We start from the raw sequence: 21,519 nt of genomic DNA, 5'->3' as shown, positions 1-21,519 counted from the left end.
ATGGCAAATTCAATGCATTCGAATGTATACTAGTAGCTAGATGTTCTTGCCTATGCTATGGATAGGGGATTACAATATGTTTTTGGATCAAAAGTTGGATAGATTCAGGTCTAGAACACAGGAAAGTCAAAGTTCTGCCCTTGCTAACCTCATAAGGGAACTCAATATGATAGATTTGTGGAGAAAGGGGCACTCCCAAGAATTAGTGTATTACAGTGGGACCCACATGTCTCTCTCTAGAATTGATCTAGCTATAGGGAATATGGAGATACTTCCATATGTGAACAAAACTGAATACCTAGTAAGATCACTCTCAGATCATTCGCCTCTAAGGGTCTGGTTAACAAATCCTAAAAATGAGTTTAAAATTAAATTACCTTAGAAGCTAAACCCTTATTGGCTTTCATTGCTAAACACACATGCCGACATAATTCAGGAGATTAATCGTTTCTTACAGATTAATAGTGACCCTTCTAATCACATACTGGTCTGGGAGACTTTGAAAGCATATCTAAGGGGGATATTTATTAGAGAAATTAATAAGATAATATCAAAATCTAGAGAGAGACATGAGATATGTGTTAAAGGGGTAATGGACTCGGAAGCTGCATTCATTGCTGACCCCACCGATGAGTTGAGATCCAGTTGGCTTCAGGCACCAGAGATCCTGAATGAATATCTTATGACTAAAGCCAACCACAAACGGTTTTTCATGAAACAGGCCTTTTTTAAACAAGGGGACCAGACGGGTCATCTGCTATCAGTTATCACCAAGTCACAGGGACAGTCAACACACATTGGTGCGTTGATGAACAGTTCAGGAGAGGTGGTTATGGATAATACAAACATACTGGGGGAGCTGTACAGTTTTTATAAGGAACTATATAGCTCTTATAGCTCTAAACTTTAGCTCTAAAGTAAACTACGAGATGGATGAACTGGCATGCTTTTTGAATACTATTCCCCTTTTGAAAATCAGTGATGAGGATAGATCCATGTTGGATGCACCTATCATATTTGAAGAATTGGAAATAGCGGTCGCTACATTTCCGGCGAATAAAGCACCGGGGTGCGATGGGCTACCAGTTGAAATATATAAAAGGTACGCAGAAGTATTACTTCCACAACTGTTGGAGGTATATGAGGAAATCTACACTAAGGAAGTATTAGCACCATCAATGTCGGAAGCAGCAATTATATTGCTTCCAAAACCAGGCAAAGAAACTCTTAAAGCAGACTCGTACAGGCCCATCTCTCTATTGACTACAGATGTCAAAATATTGGCCAAAATCTTGGCTAATAGGTTGGCCAAGATAATTACCACTGTTGTCAAGCCAGGCCAATCGGGCTTCATACCATCCAAATCCACAGCAATAAATATTAGGTGTACATTCTTAAATTTACAGTTACAAGCAGATAATATAGGGAAAAGGGCGACATTGTCGCTTGACATAGCCAAAGCATTCGATAGTGTAGAGTGGATCTATCTACATGGAGTGTTACAGGAGATGCAATTCGGCCCAGTGTTCTGTAGATGGGTAAAAATTCGATATACCTCCCCAATGGCACGTCTTCGGGTTAATGGTTCTATGACACGTAAATTTAGCTTAGAAAGAGGAACAAGGCAAGGGTGCCCCTTGTCACCATTGCTTTTCGCAATTGCGATAGAGCCTTTTGCTGAATAAATAAGAAGAAATAAATCAATTCAGGGGTTTAAATATGGTGGGAGGCAGTTGGAAGAAAAGGTAGCAATGTATGCCGACGATACCCTCCTGTATCTGCAAGATGCAGGGGATTCGTTGACTGCAGCAATGTCAACTATTAGTAGATTTGGGGAATTTTCGGGACTGAAGGTAAACTGGGATAAATCTTCAATTATGCTGATAGATAAACCAGATGATGTTCTGCCTGATAACTGCGATCAAATCCCTAAAGTAATTTCCTTTAAATATCTTGAAATAGTAGTTACTCCAGATGTCACTCTTTATGAACAACATAATATCAGCCCATTGTTGAGTAAGATAAGGCAAAACTGCCTCTCTCTCCGGTGGCAAGAATCAACTTACTAAAAATGGTGACTATGCCCCAACTATTATACACCCTTCACAATGCACCAACATGGCTCAACCTTAAACTGTTTAAAACCTTGGACAAAATATTTAGACAATTTATATGGGGACAGGGCAGAGTTAAAATAAAGCTCCAATATTTACAAAATACTAAGGAAGAAGGTGGGCTGGCAGTTCCAAACCCGTGGGTGTATTATTTAGCTGCACAGGCTCAACATTTGGTGGGATGGGAAAATGAGGAGTTGATAGATTCTACCAGGTCACTACTTAATCACTTTTTGGGGAATAGATCCATTTATGCAGCTTTAGAAGCAGACAACCGGGGGTTATCCCCCAATACACCCCCCACTGTCTTGATGATACACAAAATATGGAACCGCCTACGTATCATGCAAGATATAAAGGGTATAACAATATATACGCCTCTAAAAGACAATAAACGTATGATGGAAATATCAAAATTAACTTTTTTGAAGACATGGCTTAAAGAGGGAATTTCCTCCTTGGGAAATATATTAGAGAGAGGGACTTTAAAAACACTACCTGAAATACTGGAACTTATGGGGGGAAAGGAAAGAACACCCATGCTAGAATATCAATGCTTGCAGCTGTCACATGCACTGCATAAGGAAAAAGAATCGCATTCCCTACTAGTATACCCGTCCCCCATCTTTAATCTTATAGCTCAATACAATGTAAGAAGTGGATTTATTTCGACATGCTATGCTATGACTCTCGGGCAGTTTTTAAAGAAATTCCCTCTCAAGTGCTATAATCACTGGGTGCAGGAACTGGGTGAATTGTCAGAGGAAGAATGGACAGAGATTATAGCCGCAGTCCCACTGGTATCGTCAAATGCCTCCCAAAAACTATCACAATTGCATATTATCTATAGAAATCTATTAACCCCTCAAAGAATGTTTGTAATGAAATGGCGAGAGGATCCAATTAGTGTTGGGCGAACATCTAGATGTTCGGGTTCGGGCCGAACAGGCCGAACATGGCCGCGATGTTCGGGTGTTCGACCCGAACTCCGAACATAATGGAAGTCAATGGGGACCCGAACTTTTGTGGTTTGTAAAGCCTCCTTACATGCTACATACCCCAAATTTACAGGGTATGTGCACCTTGGGAGTGGGTACAAGAGGAAAAAAAATTTAGCAAAAAGAGCTTATAGTTTTTGAGAAAATCGATTTTAAAGTTTCAAAGGGAAAACTGTCTTTTAAATGCGGGAAATGTCTGTTTTCTTTGCACAGGTAACATGCTTTTTGTCGGCATGCAGTCATAAATGTAATACATATAAGAGGTTCCAGGAAAAGGGACCGGTAATGCTAACCCAGCAGCAGCACACGTGATGGAACAGGAGGAGGGTGGCGCAGGAGGAGAAGGCCACGCTTTGAGACACAACAACCCAGGCCTTGCATGAGGACAAGAAGCGTGCGGATAGCATGCTTTGTACCACCATGCAGTCATAAATGTAATAAAGATAAGTGGTTCAATAAACAGGGACCACGCGGCAACGCTAACCCAGCAGCAGCACACGTGATGGAACAGGAGGAGGCGCAGGAGGAGAAGGCCACGCTTTGTGAGACACAACAACCCAGGCCTTGCATGAGGACAAAAAGCGTGCGGATAGCATGCTTTGTACCGCCATGTAGTCATAAATGTAATAAAGATAAGAGGTTCAATAAACAGGGACCACGCGGCAACGCTAACCCAGCAGCAGCAGCAGCAGCAGCACACGTGATGGAACAGGAGGAGGCGCAGGAGGAGAAGGCCACGCTTTGTGAGACACAACAACCCAGGCCTTGCATGAGGACAAAAAGCGTGCGGATAGCATGCTTTGTACCGCCATGTAGTCATAAATGTAATAAAGATAAGAGGTTCCATAAACAGGGACCGGCAACGGTAACCCAGCAGCAGCAGCAGCAGCAGCAGCACACGTGATGGAACAGGAGGAGGCGCAGGAGGAGAAGGCCACGCTTTGTGAGACACAACAACCCAGGCCTTGCATGAGGACAAAAAGCGTGCGGATAGCATGCTTTGTACCGCCATGTAGTCATAAATGTAATAAAGATAAGAGGTTCCATAAACAGGGACCGGCAACGGTAACCCAGCAGCAGCAGCAGCAGCAGCACACGTGATGGAACAGGAGGAGGCGCAGGAGGAGAAGGCCACGCTTTGTGAGACACAACAACCCAGGCCTTGCATGAGGACAAAAAGCGTGCGGATAGCATGCTTTGTACCGCCATGTAGTCATAAATGTAATAAAGATAAGAGGTTCCATAAACAGGGACCGGCAACGGTAACCCAGCAGCAGCAGCAGCAGCAGCAGCACACGTGATGGAACAGGAGGAGGCGCAGGAGGAGAAGGCCACGCTTTGTGAGACACAACAACCCAGGCCTTGCATGAGGACAAAAAGCGTGCGGATAGCATGCTTTGTACCGCCATGTAGTCATAAATGTAATAAAGATAAGAGGTTCCATAAACAGGGACCGGCAACGGTAACCCAGCAGCAGCAGCAGCAGCACACGTGATGGAACAGGAGGAGGCGCAGGAGGAGAAGGCCACGCTTTGTGAGACACAACAACCCAGGCCTTGCATGAGGACAAAAAGCGTGCGGATATAGCAGCAATGCTTTTTGCCGCCATGCAGTCATAAATGTAATACAGATGAGAGGTTCAATAAACAGGGACCGGAAACGCTAAACCATCCCAGATGTTCATCGGTCATGTTACTTGGTTGGGGTCCAGGAGTGTTGCGTAGTCGTTTCCAATCCAGGATTGATTCATTTTAATTTGAGTCAGACGGTCTGCATTTTCTGTGGAGAGGCGGATACGCCGATCTGTGATGATGCCTCCGGCAGCACTGAAACAGCGTTCCGACATAACGCTGGCTGCCGGGCAAGCCAGCACCTCTATTGCGTACATTGCCAGTTCGTGCCAGGTGTCTAGCTTCATGCCCGGTTTCAGGTCCAGCGGTGCCAGCCACAAATCCGTCTGTTCCTTTATTCCCCTCCAAATTTCCTCCCCTGTGTGCTGCTTATCCCCAAGGCAGATCAGCTTCAGCAACGCTTGCTGACGCATGCCAACAGCTGTGCTGCACTGCTTCCACGATCCTACTGCTGCTGGTGCTGGGTTAGCATTTCCGGATGAGGTACAGCTTTGAGATGCGTTGGAGGAGAAGGAGTCAGAGAGGTAGGTGCTGCTGTTGTTATCCAGCTGTTTGCGGCGTGGGCAACACCCGCGCCGTAGCAGGTGAGGAATCGCTGCCAGGCTCCACAAGGTTCACCCAGTGCGCGGTAAGGGAGATGTATCGACCCTGGCCGAACGCACTCGTCCAGGTGTCAGTGGTGAGGTGAACCTTGCAGGCAACGGCATTCTTCAAGCTTCGGGTTATTTAGCTGACCACGTGCTCATGCAACTCAGGCACTGCAGAGCGCGCAAAGTGGTAGCGGCTGGGAACCACGTAACGTGGGATGGCCACTGACATCATGCCCTTGAAGCTGTTTGTCTCCACCACTCGATATGGCAGCATTTCGCAGGCCAGAAGCTTGGCTATGCTGGCTGGCTGTTACTGCCACGGCCCGGGGGTCATTTGCTGGCAATTTCCTCTTGTGCTCAAACATCTCAGAGACAGACAACTCAACCGTAGCGCTGCACACCGAAGGGCTGTTGGTTGTTGTGTTTGATGAACACTGGGTAAACAATGGTATATAGTCTGGCTGAGCGGTGTACACAGAGTGTCAGTAAACAATGGTATATAGTCTGGCTGAGCGGTGTACACACAATGCTATATAGTCTGCTATATAGTGTCAGTAAACAATGGTATATAGTCTGGCTGAGCGAGCGGTGTACTACTGTTCCCAGCAGAATCAGAGTGGCAGTAAACAATGGTATATAGTCTGGCTGAGCGGTGTACACAGAGTTTCAGTAAACAATGGTATATAGTCTGGCTGAGCGGTGTACACAGAGTGTCAGTAAACAATGGTAAATAGTCTGGCTGAGCGGTGTACACAGAGTGGCAGTAAACACAATGCTATATAGTCTGGCTGAGCGAGCGGTGTACTACTGTTCCCAGCAGAATCAGAGTGGCAGTAAACAATGGTATATAGTCTGGCTGAGCGGTGTACACAGAGTGTCAGTAAACAATGGTATATAGTCTGGCTGAGCGGTGTACACAGAGTGTCAGTAAACAATGGTATATAGTCTGGCTGAGCGGTGTACACAGAGTGGCAGTAAACACAATGCTATATACTCTGGCTGAGCGAGCGGTGTACTACTGTTCCCAGCAGACACAGAACAGTAAACAGAATGCTATATAGTGTGGCTGAGCGAGCGGTGTACCACTATTCCCAGCAGACACAGAACAGTAAACAGAATGCTATATAGTGTGGCTGAGCGAGCGGTGTACCACTATTCCCAGCAGACACAGAACAGTAAACAGAATGCTATATAGTGTGGCTGAGCGAGCGGTGTACCACTATTCCAAACAGACACAGAACAGTGAACAGAATGCTATATAGTGTGGCTGAGCGAGCGGTGTACCACTATTCCCAGCAGACACAGAGTGGCAGTAAACAGAATGCTATATAGTGTGGCTGAGCGAGGTACACAGAGTGGCAGTAAACAGAATGCTATATAGTGTGGCTGAGCAAGCGGTGTACTACTATTCCCAGCAGACACAGAGTGGCAGTAAACAGAATGCTATATAGTGTGGCTGAGCGAGGTACACAGAGTGGCAGTAAACAGAATGCTATATAGTGTGGCTGAGCAAGCGGTGTACTACTGTTCCCAGCAGTGACACAATGACAGGGGGGACCCTGGCTAGCGTGGCTGGAGCGCGAACTACCCTGCCTGCCTACCCAAAGCTAAACCCACAGACAAATGGCGGAGATATGACGTGGTTCGGGTATTTATTTACCCGAACCACGTGACCGTTCGGCCAATCAGAGCGCGTTCGGGTCCGAACCACGTGACCCGTTCGGCCAATCACAGCGCTAGCCGAACGTTCGGGGAACGTTCGGCCATGCGCTCTTAGTTCGGCCATGTGGCCGAACGGTTTGGCCGAGCACCGTCAGGTGTTCGGCCGAACTCGAACATCACCCGAACAGGGTGATGTTCTGCAGAACCCGAACAGTGGCGAACACTGTTCGCCCAACACTAGATCCAATATGTCCAAAATGTAGGAGAGATCATGGAGATCTGCTCCACATGCTGTGGAAATGCCCAAAACTGCAAAGATATTGGGGGGAGGTATTGGGCATTATAAAATTAATTTCTAATCAACAATTTACCAGCTCTTAAAGTATGTATATTAGGATTATTATCAGGGGTAGATAGTCAGGACCATATACAATTAATGATTCACCGTTTACTATTCCAAGCAAGAAAACTCATATTGGTAATGTGGAAAGATCCAAACCCACCTACAAAAAATATGTGGATAAAACAAGTAAACACTTATCTCAAGATGGAAAAACTAATATAAGCTCATAGAGGGGCTCCCCATAAATATGAAAAAATCTGGAATGGTTGGTTGGATACTCCAGGCTTAGCTGAATTCTCCATGGTACATGATAGAATACTTGGGGGTATACGATAAAGTAAACAGGAAAGTCCAGAATAACTCACATATTCAGTTTGTATATATGTACTCTAAAATAAGATAGTATTTAGACATTTTATCTTCAGGAGGCACATATGACTTTTTGGATAAAGAAAGAGGTGTATGCTTAAGCTGTTAAAAATGTATATCTTTGGCTCACTGGATGAGCATCGTTTTGCTGCTGTGTTTAGGTGTTAAGAAATACTGTGAATATTTTCTGTGTAATTGCTCCTTTAATATTTTTAATAAAGGCTGATTTAAAAAAAAACAAACATTATCTTCTGGGAGAAAACTCAGGAGAAAAAGTTAATTGGAGATGGACGTACGAGGAATTTGGAGCACATGTGCTCTAGAAATAAACTAAAAATGTAACTGGGGCTTTCAGTTAAAGATATGTTTCTTCTTAAAGTTCTTTCAAATAACTTTCATTTTGGCAAGAAGCCTTTGAAAAGCCTTCTGTACGTCATTGTTCCTCAAAGTGTATATGAAAGGATTGAACATGGGAGCAAGAATAGTGTACATCACGCTAGCCATCCTGTCCTTCGTCAGTGAATAGCTGGAGGAAGGACGGAAGTAAGTAAACAAGATGGTTCCAAAATAAAAGGTGACCACAATAAGGTGGGAAGAACAAGTGGAGAAGACCTTTCTCCTTCCTGCTGCTGAACGGATCTTTAAAATAGCCTTTATAATATAGACATAAGAGATTACAATGAATATAAATGGTCCTGCTACCACTAGAGAGCCTTCTGTCAAGATGACCAGCTGATTTATGGATATGTCAGAGCAGGAGAGTGCAAAAAGTGGTACCATGTCACACAGAAAGTGGTTAATAAAGTTAGAGTGGCAATAGGAAAGTCGAGAGGTCAGACCTGTGTGTAATACTGCATTGAGTGTTGAAAGCAACCAACAGCTGGCAAGGAGTCGGATTCTTAGCTTTTTGTGCATGTTCACTACATAATGGAGAGGGTCAGAGATTGCAATATAGCGATCATAAGCCATGACAGCAAGCAAGAAGTCCTCAACATTGGCAAACTTTAAAAAGAAATAAACTTGGGCCATGCAACCTTCAAAAGAAATGACTCTTCTCTCCAGTTCTAGCAAGAAGTTCTTAAGCATTAGTGGAATGGTCACCAAAGACATACAAATGTCTACAAAGGACAAGTTGCCCAGAAAAAAGTACATGGGAACCTGCAATTGGGAATCTGAGCTTGTCAACATAATAATAGTTAAATTTCCAGTCACAGTGATGACCAAAATGAACAGAAATATGACAAAAAGGACAGACTGGTATTGGTAAATATCAGAGAATGTTGACAGGACAAATTTTGTTACCAAAGTTGAGTTGTCTTCTACCATAATTCTGCTTAATTTAAGTACTTACCCTTCAATGCTATATGCAAGTTTGCAACATTTTTGGAATTAAACACTTTTCATTTTGACATTTACATTTTATAACTCTTATTGATGTTTAAGATCAATTTCTACTGCTGAATTTACATAAAATTATGTATTTGCCGTGCTTGACTGGGGTTCAATGAAATTTGAAATTTTTGGCTTCATTAACTTATAATTCATATATAATGTGTAAAATATACATGTGTACTTACAGCATATATCATATTTAATCTGCTTTATTATATATTGAATTTAAAATTTTGTTTAAAAAAAATTCAATTGAACAAATATTTATTGTATAATTTTATATCCTTTTTAACAAATGTTAAGGATAAGAGCTTATGCGTACCAATATGGAAGGCCAAGTAGTGTGTATTTGTATAAACAGATAAGAGAGAACTTACTGCTTTTTAATTCCATTTTTAAGAATCTTGCTTTCAATACTGAATGTAATCTTTATTATTTTGAGTAGGCTTCTCACCAAATATGTCTGCTGCACCAATGTACTGTATTCAATTGTTGTTTCAGTAGCGTTAGGCAAATTACTGAGGTGGAGTTGTTTTTAAACATTTTGGAGAAAATTACTTTTTTCTAATCTATAACAGAAAAAAAAACAACCTGCTTAACTGTTACAGTTGCACAAAGCTTAAAAAAGACTCTAGTGTTTATTTTAGTGTTTATTTGTTCCCCTACCTCTTGGGTCACTGGTAACACTTCTTATTAGTGATAAGAATTTTTCTCAGTTTTCACTTCACCAAACATTTTATGAACATTTTTACAGAGCTATCATTTTTTTTTAATGAAAATATATTGCTTGTTGGCAAAGTTGAGATTTTTTTTTACAAAAATGCATTTATCTCAATAGAACATGAAAACATATGTTTGTGTTGTAAATGCATTCATTACCTTTTTGCAAAACATTATTCTCTGTTACAAAAAAATAGTTCTGTATGGAAAAAAAACAACAACACACATTTCATAAGCTCGTTCCTTTTGTAATTCTACATTAGTAATTTCCCCCATGTTGTTACTTACGGATATTTTTGGCAGTCCATCATATTACAAAGAAAAGGGTAAGATTGGAGAAAAAAGATTGTATCAATGATGGGCATCTGTAGAGTTTTTCTCTAATCAGTTCAATAATGTTTGATGTGGTCTAAAGCGGTACAAAAAGCGCCAATACAAAACAATTATTATATTACTGTTATTTTATAAAATATAGGCTTTTAATTAGTTTCCCCTTTTAAGTTGCATTACTAAAATAAATGGACTTTTGCACGATAGTCTAATTTTTTTGAGTTTCACCTGTAATAAATATGTTAATAAAAGTAAGTCTTATCTGCTCCCAAAAAGCAATACATTTTTGTGTTTTATAAACAAAGCAGGTAAAAGTTGAGTTTAAACATTACAAAAATAACAAAATGTCCTGTATAAAATAAGTTTACTTACGAAGTACAAGCTTTTATTTACATTTTCTCTGCCTATGATGCATTTTTAAAAAATTTTTTAGTTACAAGCAAACCTATCTGTAACTTAGCTAATAAGAGATGATAATCATATTTAGCGTGCAATTTAAACCTTAGAACAGTCACTGAGGAATTACACACCTGGCCTCTGATCTGGTAATATTGATTCTACAAGGAATTCTGTTGGGCTGATTGGTCTCTAGAGCATTGCATCATGGGAATTCAACCACACAGCCTGGATAATTGGAAACAATTATTTTGCTAACATGTTAGGTTTGTTTTTGTGCCAGTTAATGATATTGTGACTACAGAATGTTAAGATTAATATAATAGAGCTGTGGTCGATAACAAAAAAATTGGAGCCCGGTTGAATCAATGGACCATAGATCCTTATTTTGTTAAGCAAGAGAGTGTAGTTCTTGACAAAGTTTTATGCTTTCAGCATGGCAATTGTAGCATAGCGGTTGATTCCCAAAGCTTTTCTCTTGAATTATCTAACTTTACATATTTGTTTTATTTGTCAGCCCAAGTATAAAGATGGGTATACATCTAGCGATTTGGTGGCACAATCAACCAATCACTTCAATCATTTTATTGAATCAAAAGAGAATCCAGTGTGTTCCAGTATGCGTGATCGGCAATAATAACAACAATATTAACTCAATAGCCTAAGCTTCATTTCAGCACTGGACAGTAGGGTGGGGTAGGTTTCATTTAGCTCTGATACTCCCTGATTCTTCCCTGATGGAAGGAGGAAATATCTGAGCTGAATGGAACACACCCCAGTCCTGCTGTCCGATGCTAAAATGGTGCTGAATTTGGCTGTTCAGGTTCCGAACTACATGGTCTCGAATTCGAACACCACAACTAGAAGAGAGATAATCTATGAGTTACATCATCTAAGAGCCCTTATTCAATTAACTTTCTCCTGAGTTCTTTAACACCATTTTACACCATTTTTTTGAAAAATATGTGTGTTAGGCCCCCAACAGTCAAAAAAGTAATCAAAGTAAGTTTGATGTTAGATCTGCTACTTTCATCACACTCAACGCTAGAGCCACAAAGCTTCCTGCCACCCACCAAGTGCTCGCTTCCTGGCACTGTTGCTCCTCCACATTGCACGAAGGCTTGAGCCAAACCACCAGAGCGGCAGGAACTACGGCTTCTTTCAGATGCTTCTGTCTTATAACACTGGAGCCCCGGTAAAAGCATCTTCATAGCTCCCACCGGGGTTACCATTAGACCTCTAAGTGGAACAATTAGAACCCTCCTAGAGATTCTGAGTGGGAGCTATGAAGATTCTTTGCCCGGGGCTCCAGTGTTCAGTATTAGAAACCAGAAGCAAAGGAGAGTGGCAGTCCTGATAGTTTGATCAAGCCAACATTGATCAACGGGAAGCTATAGTGCCAGGAAGCAAATAAAAGAAAACTACATTCGATTTTTTTTTTAATATAAGTTTATTTCCTGTTCTTAACAATATTAAACTGACCAAAAAAAATACTTGTTTGGGAGGATTCTCATTGGTTGAGATTCTGGACCTATGGGAAGCCCCAAGAGAAGGCTCAAAGATATTTTGCCGGGGCCCGGGGCTCCCTACATAATATAGCGCTGGAGACCCAGCAAGAAGTGGTGGTGCATCAGGGGTCTCGGCGGCCATTGGCCACTGTGTGTTGGTCCTTGTCAGTTTTGCTTCCCCTGACATAGCATCTGCACAACGTCAGCTCAACACTGTTACCTGAGGGTTGAAGTTCCAATACCTGCTGGCTGCGTGACTTGCCTTGTATGTGGGTACGAGACTTAATCAAGGAGCTTTGAATCAGGATGATACTATTTATTGACTAACTTAGAGATAAATAAACAGTAAGCTTTCGGCTTATAATAAGCCTTCATTGGACTTTCCAATGTCTACTCAATTCACTCACAGCTACTTGCAGATTTCCATGTTCAGTTGTGGGTAAGGCCTGGTTAACTCTGGAATAAGAAAATGGTCTGTCTAGCGAACTGTAATAGAACGGACCCTAACGGAGGTGAATGGATCCTATGCGAATCAATAGGATCCGTTCACTAGTGATGAGCAGAAATAATTACGCATCGTAATACGCAATTATGCATCATGATCATAATGTGAAATTTCATGGGAATAGCATAATTAATTTCGTAGTTAATAGTTTCTTATTGTAATAACGTATGAATTTACGCGTAATATTGTGCCGATTTTGATGTACCAAAGTAAAGCCCCCATACATTCTATTGCTACCAAAATTCCTCTAGTCCGTGGCTGGCAGGAGGTGCCCTCGCCGCTGCTCTGGAGGCTCCCGGTCATCTCCGGTGGCTCACCCGACCTTCGCAGGCCCGGCTGCCAGGTTGGGCTCTTCTGCGCTCCAATCTGCGCCTCACGGGGCCGCGCTGACGCCTGCGCAGTACAGCCCAGAGGACGTCCGATGACGTCAGAGCGCCTGCTTGGACCGCAGAAGAGCCCGTCGTTGGAGCCCAGAAGAGCCCGACCTGGCAGCCAGCCTAGCCAGGTCGGGTCGGCCACCAGAGACAACCGGGAGCCTCGGGAGCGGTGGCGAGGGCACCTCCTGCCTGCCACGGGCTGGAGGAAGCCCCAGGTAAGTGGTAATTAATGTGGCATGAAACTCAAAATTAACTTATTTCTCTAAAACATTGAACACAGCAAAAACAAGTATAAAACATAAAGTGACGGTCTAAAGGCGCATACACACACCGGACCGCTCGGTGGATCAGTCAAAACCAGTCTTATCAGTCTGACAAGTTCCAGGGCTTTACCACCCGGACCGCTCGGTGGATCAGTCAAAACCAGTCTTATCAGTCTGACAAGTTCCAGGGCTTTACCACCCTAGGACACTGTCACCACCGCCCCCCCCCCCCTTCAGTAGTATAGGTAGCCTGATGAACCCCCAGTATAGGTAGCCAGATGACCCCTCCCCCTTTCCTCTAGTATATGTAGCCAGATGACTACTCCCCCTTTCCCTCCAGTATAGGTTTCCAGATGACTCCCGTAACTCCTCCTTCCCCCCCCCCACCTTTCAGTATAGGTAGCCAGATCGCCTTCGCACTGCAGCAGCCATCAGCGTCTCTCATTTATCTGCTCTTCTCCAGTGCAGAAGCTTCCTCTTCCTTTCCATCCCCAATGCAGCCCAAGTCCATCCCCAATGCTGCCCAAGTCTATAGCTGCCGGCTACAATGCAAACATGCCTTATGTCATTTGAAGGAATATTTGGTGCACTTCATCCTGTAGTGCCCTAGGCCATGGCCTGGTTGCCTTGGCCTAAATCCAGCCCTGCTGACGACAGCTTGTACTCACATGCAACTGTCGTCAGAACGACCGCCCCGCGGGCGAGTCTGACGACCCGTAGTTTGAAAAGGTCTGGTGTGTGTATGCACTTTATGCCATTTGAAGGAATATTTACATTTCACTGAAGCTAACTGATAACATTGTGGGTTGTGGGGTACATTATCATATTGACTTGTAATGAAGCAATTGCTGTGCAAACAAGGCCCCTGGATACAGCAGACATTTTTGTGCATTGTTTGCACAGCGTAAGCAGGTCATACACTCATTGATTTCTTCCTTCGATATACGGCCGATTTGATCACTCTGATCAAATTAGTGTGAAATCAGTGCAGCATTTGGCCTGATTGATTGAGCGATTTTCAGCCAAAATTACTCAGTTAGGTCAATCTTTCTGTATGGAGAATTTCAGCAATGAAGCTACTAGCCTGTCCACCGCACGTCTTCTTCACTTTTAATTCCCTGGGCACCTGTGTGACTTAATGCAAAGGCTAAATACTAGAGGCCTCTTGTGGTCACAGTGCCCCTAGTGTCTGTCCTCTGCACTAGACTACTAACGCTGGCACCCGGGGACACAGAAGTGAGGAAGATGAAGCAGCTGGAGGGGGAGAACCAGAGACCGGGACCACATGGCGGACAGGTGAGAACAACACAACCCTGGAGGGGGGGATGAGATTTGGCAGACACCCAAAGATGTTTAAAGATTTCATGCTGAAATTGATTGAAAATCTGTGTGTAGTGTGTGGAGGGAATTGAGCAGATAGATTGCTCTCTGTAATTATATACAGTAGGTATGTTTGTTTTTTTTTCTAGTTTCAATAAAAACATTGTTCACAAATAAAAATATTATTTTTACTTTACTTTCAATATTCATAAATAATCAGCAGGTTTTTATGATTAAATCTCGACTTTCTAACTAAGGGGAGCTTTAGTAGAACATCTACGTGCATGTTAATTTAGACTTAAAAGGGGGACCACCATTGTAGACCCTTAAATTGATATGATTTAAAATTGGAATCCAAAGAAGAATTATTCTGGAATGCGCTACTGAGGTAATGAGCAGTGTAATTAACATTCACTATGGTCCAACAGTGGAGGAGGCTTACCCTTGGACCTCCTCCACCCCCCTAGAAAGAAGACCAGGGGCGCAAGGATTTCACATTAAGCCTCCCACTCTGGCAGTTGTCCTCCCATTAGGCTGAAACTACAAAACCATCCCCTCCAAAACCACCAAGCACAGGAGAACTTTCTTCCTGAAGCAGTCCTCCTGCTGAACTCTAACCCCTTCCCCAGCAACAGCTATCCTCCTGCTGGACCCTTGCCCCCCCCCCCCCCCCCAGCAAAATTCCCAGCCTTCTATTCCAACCTTCAATGCAACCCTGTGCAGTACTGCACCAACACCTTAATGTTTTGATCTCTATGTCTATCTGTCAAATTCACTGTTTGTTACCTAATGCCAATGCCGAGTGTGCCATGGATTCCAATTCAGTGTAAGAAACATTAACCACTTCAACACTAAGGGTTTTTCCCATACAATCCAGAATAGTGGCTGGATAGTGTACTGGTTAGGGCTCTACCCCTGACACTCTTTCTGTTCAGTAAGCCAGCACCTCTTCAGTACGAGACCTTGGGCAATACTCTCTACTGTCTATAGAGTGCGCCCTAGTGGCTGCAGCTCTGGTGCTTTGAAAAAAAGTTAGATCGTCCTGATATGATGATATCGTCCTGATCCAACACCTCCTTTTTGACCCAAGCTTTGGCTCAGGTTCACTTTAAACTGGTTTATTTTTAGTAAGAAACCTTTGTGCCGCCTGCTGCACATCCTTGTTCCTCAAACTGTATATGAAAGGGTTAAACATTGGGGCAAAAATTGTGTACATCAGACTTGCCACCCAGTTTTTGGTCTGCGAGAAGCTGGAAGGAGGACGGAAATAAGTGAACAGGATAGTTCCAAAATAAAATGTGACCACAATAAGGTGTGAAGAACAAGTGGAGAAGACTTTTCTCCTTCCTTCCGCTGAGCGAATCTTGAAAATGGCCCTCATAATAAAGATGTAAGAGACTACGATGAGTATAAAAGGTCCCGCTACCACTATGGAGCCCTCTGTGAAGATGACCAGCTGATTGATACTTATATCAGAGCAGGCGATCTTGAAAAGTGGTACCATGTCACACAGAAAGTGGTTGAGGAAGTTAGACTGGCAGTAAGAAAGTCGAGAAGTTAAACCTGCATGCAACACTGCATTCGCTGTAGAGAGTAGCCAACAGCCAACAATAAATCGGATTCTTAGTCTTTTGTGCATAACCACCACGTAGTGGAGTGGGTCACAGATTGCAATATAACGATCATAAGCCATGACAGCTAGCAAAAAGTCTTCCACATTGGCAAACTTCAGGAAGAAATACACCTGGGCAATGCAACCTTCAAACGAAATGACTCTCCCATGTAGCTCCAGCAAAAAGTTTTTGAGCATTTGAGGAACAGTTACCAAAGTCATACAAATATCCACAAAGGATAGGTTACCCAGGAAAAAATACATGGGGGACTGTAACTGAGAATCAGAGCATGTTAGCACAAGGATTGTCAAATTTCCTAGCACGGTGATGACCAAAATGAAGAGAAACACCACAAAAAGCACAGTTTGATATTTATGGAGATCTGAGAATGTCGATAAGATGAACTGTGTCCCCAAAGTGGAATTGGCTTTTTCCATATTTATTGAAAAACGTATTTAAACTCTGGACTACACAGTATTTTTTTTTTTTTTTTTGCTAATTCCGAAAGAATAATAAAAAATACAAAGTTTTTAGAGTAATTTCACTACTTCTGTTACCACTGGTTTTATAATCTTGTTGCATCTGTTGCAAATGTGTTTCTATGCAATTTACTAAGGGCAGTAGGGCACATCATAAGATCCTCTCATTATGAACATGGATTGGTGCATTTTAACTCTGAGTTAGTTGATAATGGGAGACCAAATCAAACGTGGGGGGGGAAAGGAGGGGGTCAGGGATGCTGAGTTGACATGCTTGTTTTATACGTCAGATATTAGACACGATTATGTTAAATGCGATGACAAGATTTGTTTTGCAATGAGAACTATAATAAAATGTTTTTGGAAGGTGAACAAAAAACCCCCAAAACTGATATGTTGGCAAGAAAATTTAGATTCTGGCTATCAGTAGTTGTAAGCATATGGCATCTGTCTATGGAATTATCTTAATTGTTGTATCTGACTGTTGACTAGGGATGCTCGTTGGGATTCCGCGGAAATGCAATTTCCAAATTTCTGATCGCAAATTACATTTCCACATCAAAATTCGGAAACCGGTAATGGAAGTGCGGTAGGCGGATTTTCGCGGAAATTTTTGCGGACATTGCGGAAATTTCCGCCAACTTTAACATTAATTTTCTCAATAACTACAAGGTCTTTTTGAAAGATTTATTTTCCTCTTGTTCCTACTTTTCTGCTTAACATTCCCTGCAAATTTGGTCTTTCTAGCACCTATGGGGGATTTGCTATTAATCTCTAAAGTCGGCATCATACCGCATAGCGGTTCCAATGCCTACCCCACAGAGCCACATTAATCCATGCCATACACTGATGAGGACCAACTAATCTGAAACATTCTGTACGCATGTTGGATTATTGTGGCTCTGTGCAATTAACAAGCTGACACATCCTTGCATTACAGCGGTTCTGGAGGTGTATTTAGTTTTCAGGGACATCAAAGGGATGATTTGCATATTCAGCAGTGGTGCATTATGGGACATCTCAACCGGTGTTACACAGATATTATTTTCTGTAGCTTTTTGAGAGGGCACAACATACTTGAGGATGAGGAGGACGGATGGAAGTCTCCCAGCTCTATTTCCTTGCAACATTTTACTGCTCCTACTGCAAGCCATGGCAAATCAAGTTATTTGGGTGGGTGTCTAATAGGCACTAATATACACACACACACACACACACACACACACACACACACACACACACACACACACACACACACACACACACTTGAAAACATTTGAGCATTTGAAAGCATTCCCAGGCATTCCCAGAGTGTAAACATTTTTATTTTCCTGGCAGAGAGCAGTACTGGCTTACTTATCTCTGGCTAGTCGGCAAATGTACGGTAATCATTGCCAGACAGGAGACTCTCTCTGCCTGTGTCTTGTTTCTGCTCTCTCCTCCCTCCCTCCGCTGAATGAACACATCACCCTGGCAATAGCTGAGTCACTTCAGCAGGATAGGAGGGAAGCAGTGTGCAGAGGCAGAGAGATTCTTTCTGACACTGAATATCTTTGCCAATGACCAGAGATAAGCGAAGCCTGTACTGCTCTCTGTAGTGAAAATAAATGCATTTACACACTGGGAATACTTGGAGATTCTTTCAAATGTTCTTTTATGTACTTAAGCGTAGTTACTGAAATTTTGGTTTGGGGAGTATAATCCCACTTTAATAAGTAATAATTGTGCTGAATCAAATTATAAGGACAAGCCATTAACCTTATACAAATAGCAACACATTTAAATCTTGTACCCCATTTCCCAGAAATGCATTTCCTCTCCAAGACTAGATCTTATTTTTTTTCAAGTAAAGTAAGTTTAATTTCAGGTGCCTTGGCTCTTGTCCAGAATATATATTTTCTTTTAGAGGTTGTGAGCAAACCTACCTGTACCTTGGTTAATAACAGAATGAATCAAGCTTCATTGTGCTATTTAAATCATGTGTAGGTCACAGAGGATTCAGGCTTTTACACAAGGAATAGTAAGATCTGATTGAACTCTAGTGTAATGCATTGTGGGAATTCAAACTTTCAACTTTGAAAATTGCAAAAGTTTATGTGGAAATTAGTTATAGTTTCTTTTATTAGAAGCAAGTGGTATTGTGCATAGAAAACATGTAGAACATTTTAAAGTGGAAGTCAACAGAATTTTTTTTTATATTTTGGATCTATTAGAGTGGAGTAGAATGGGGGTGTCCATATTAAAATGGAACTGTAACAAGGATTGAAGTTCACTTCCCACTCAGTAGCCAATACCCCTTTTCCCACCAGAAATCTTTACCTTTGCTCGAAAAGATCGTCAGAGGGGTCTGTATTGCTGATATTGGTGGTAAAACGCCTCCCACAGTGTGATGTCATGACCATGGTTCTGACAGTGCCCTGGCTGTGAACTTCGTTGCATTGTGGGAAATAACAGCTGTTTCCAACTGCCAAGCAACCAGTATCTCCCTCTGTGCATATTTATATCTAATTTAAAAAAAAAAAAACATTTTAGCCTATCACAATGTTAGTGGGTGGGGTTGTAAATAATGGCAGTTGGTGCTGTCTAGTTTTTTTTTCTTGTCTGCCAGTAGTAAAGATGATGACCTGCAGGCTGTGGAAAGAATCAATTAAGGTTTTGTAATTAATTGTGTGTATACCTTTTATATTCCTATGCTGCTTTCTGAAAGTATCACTCTGAATAAATCAAACTAGTGTGCTAGAGTGATGCTTTAAGAATATGATTACTGTATTGTTTTAAGAATTATTATGATATGACCAAAATAAGTATGCTATAGTAATGCTTTCAGTATTTATATTGAGAACAATTTATTGTGCCAAGGTGCTTTTGTCATTCCAGGAACTGGCCTATACTGGTATTTTCTGGAGGAGTACATTGAAAGGGTGGTCTGAACCAGATGACTGTATCCAGGGCTGGCCACCTCTGAGGTCATACAGAAGAATAGAAACCTAACTAAAGTCAGACACAGCCTGAGGGAAACAAAACTTATCCTACAAGGAATTCTTCTGAGGTCATCCAGAAAGACACAGTGGGGTCACCCAGTCAGGAGGTGCAAGCTTCCACTTGCCAGTGATGATTGGACTGACAGAAAGAGACTCCCTAAAGGGAGGAATATGTTAACAGGGGTTTTTAAGCAGACTGGAGGTTGAGTTCAGAACTCTGCCTTTGTAAGCCAGCTCGGGAACGCCCTTGATCAAGCATAAATAAAGATTCCACTGTATCTTGGCATTAAGAGAAAAGAGTATGCGAGTGAGTTTATTTTTACTTTAACTAGGCTCATTGTGGATCAAACAACTAGGGATGGTTGCTGGATTGTAAATTCCGCGATTCTGGCCGGAATTTGGTGATTCCGGTTCCGATATGACAGAACGGAATTGCTATAGCTCTAAAACGGAATTCCACGGAAAATTTTAAAATTCCGTGGAATTTTACGGAATTCAAATTTATTTCTCCACCTAACTAATTTCTTCCTGATAACCTGTATGTTTCCTCTCTCCTACCGGAGGGAGGAGGGTCTCGTCTTCCAGGGAATTGTAGTATTTCAAAAGCCAGCTTACATACCTTGGCTGGGAATTGAACCCAGGTCTGAGTGCTTGGTAAGTAGCTCTCTTCACCACTATACCACCACCAACACTACATGCTGAAGCCAGTCTAGCCTGTACCATTGTGATATATCCAAGAGAAAAATGAGCTTGCTTAAGGATTTGTAGCATGTCAAAAGCCAACTCACATTGGCCAGGAATTGAACCCAGGTCTAGTGCTCGGTAGGCTGCTATCCTAACCATTATACCACCAACACAACACATGACAATGCTACATGCTGAAGCCAGCCTAGCATCTACCATTGTGATATATCCAAGAGAAAAATGAACTCTCTCTCTCTCCCTCCCTCTCTCTCTCTCTCTCTCTCTCTCCTAGGACTTGATGCCATTGAACTGAATTTTCAGCTTAAAACCATCAACGGATACTGGCAGGATTTCACAGGCAATTTCGGAATTCCGCCAGATTGAAAAAGCATTTCCGTTCCGACCAAACGGAATGGAATCACCAATTTCCACCTAAAATTGCAGAAAATACAATTCCGCGGAAAGCGGTGACCATCCCTACGAGAGAGAGAGAGAGAGAGAGAGAGAGAGAGAGAGAGAAAGATGAATCTACCTGGCTATCTGGGGTTCTCTTCGGACAACTGTTGAACACAAAAGGCAAGGCCATGCCTGGGTGGGCTTGAACCACCAACCTTGCAGTTAACAGCCACACGCTCTAACCAATTGTGCCAGAGACCGTGTACCACAAAAACTGTGCATGCAGTTGCTGTTGAATGATTTTATGGAGATGTTTGTGTGTCTCTTGCATATATCATAATGGTACATGCTAGGCTGGCTTCAGCATGTAGCCATGTAGTGTGTTGTGATGGTGGTATAATGGTTAGGATAGCAGCCTACAGAGCAGTAGGCCTGGGTTCTATTCCCAGCCAATGTGAGTTGGCTTTTGACATGCTACAAATCCTTAAGCAAGCTCATTTTTTTCTTGGATATATCATACCACACACTCAGACCTGGGTTCAATTCCCAGCCAAGGTATGTAAGCTGGCTTTTGAAATACTACAATTCCCTGGAAGGCAAGACCCTACTCCCTCTGGGAGGAGGGAGGAAGGAAAGGACTAAGGGAATAGTTAATAGGGTCTATGGGCTACCATATAGGATAAACAAGGTTACTTTTGCGATTATTTAAATTTTTCCGGCGGAATCCGGAATTCCGCGGAATTTCGTAAAAATCAGACGGAATTTTCATAGCGACGGAATTTAACGGCGGAACGGAACTTGCTCTTTCCGATCACTTTCCGATCACCTTCAAACAACATGAACAAATT

General features: G+C 42.4%; 2 protein-coding genes across 2 annotated transcripts; both read right to left on the bottom strand.

Annotated features, from left to right (window-relative positions):
- Window positions 1-8,091: 8,091 nt before the first annotated feature.
- On the bottom strand, window positions 8,092-9,033 carry LOC137527474 (olfactory receptor 1f45-like). The gene has a single exon (XM_068247989.1). It carries the CDS (start codon window positions 9,031-9,033, stop codon window positions 8,092-8,094), a length of 942 nt encoding a protein of 313 aa, XP_068104090.1.
- A 6,593-nt stretch (window positions 9,034-15,626) lies between these two features.
- LOC137527473 (olfactory receptor 1f45-like) lies at window positions 15,627-16,568 on the bottom strand. Its single transcript, XM_068247987.1, has one exon. It carries the CDS (start codon window positions 16,566-16,568, stop codon window positions 15,627-15,629), a length of 942 nt encoding a protein of 313 aa, XP_068104088.1.
- Between the last annotated feature and the right edge of the window lie 4,951 nt (window positions 16,569-21,519).

This window comes from Hyperolius riggenbachi, chromosome 8 (assembly GCF_040937935.1).
Source record: "Hyperolius riggenbachi isolate aHypRig1 chromosome 8, aHypRig1.pri, whole genome shotgun sequence".
NCBI lineage: Eukaryota > Metazoa > Chordata > Amphibia > Anura > Hyperoliidae > Hyperolius > Hyperolius riggenbachi.
The sequence above is the reverse complement of the archived record's forward strand: the minus strand, read 5'-3'. Positions and strand labels throughout refer to the sequence as shown.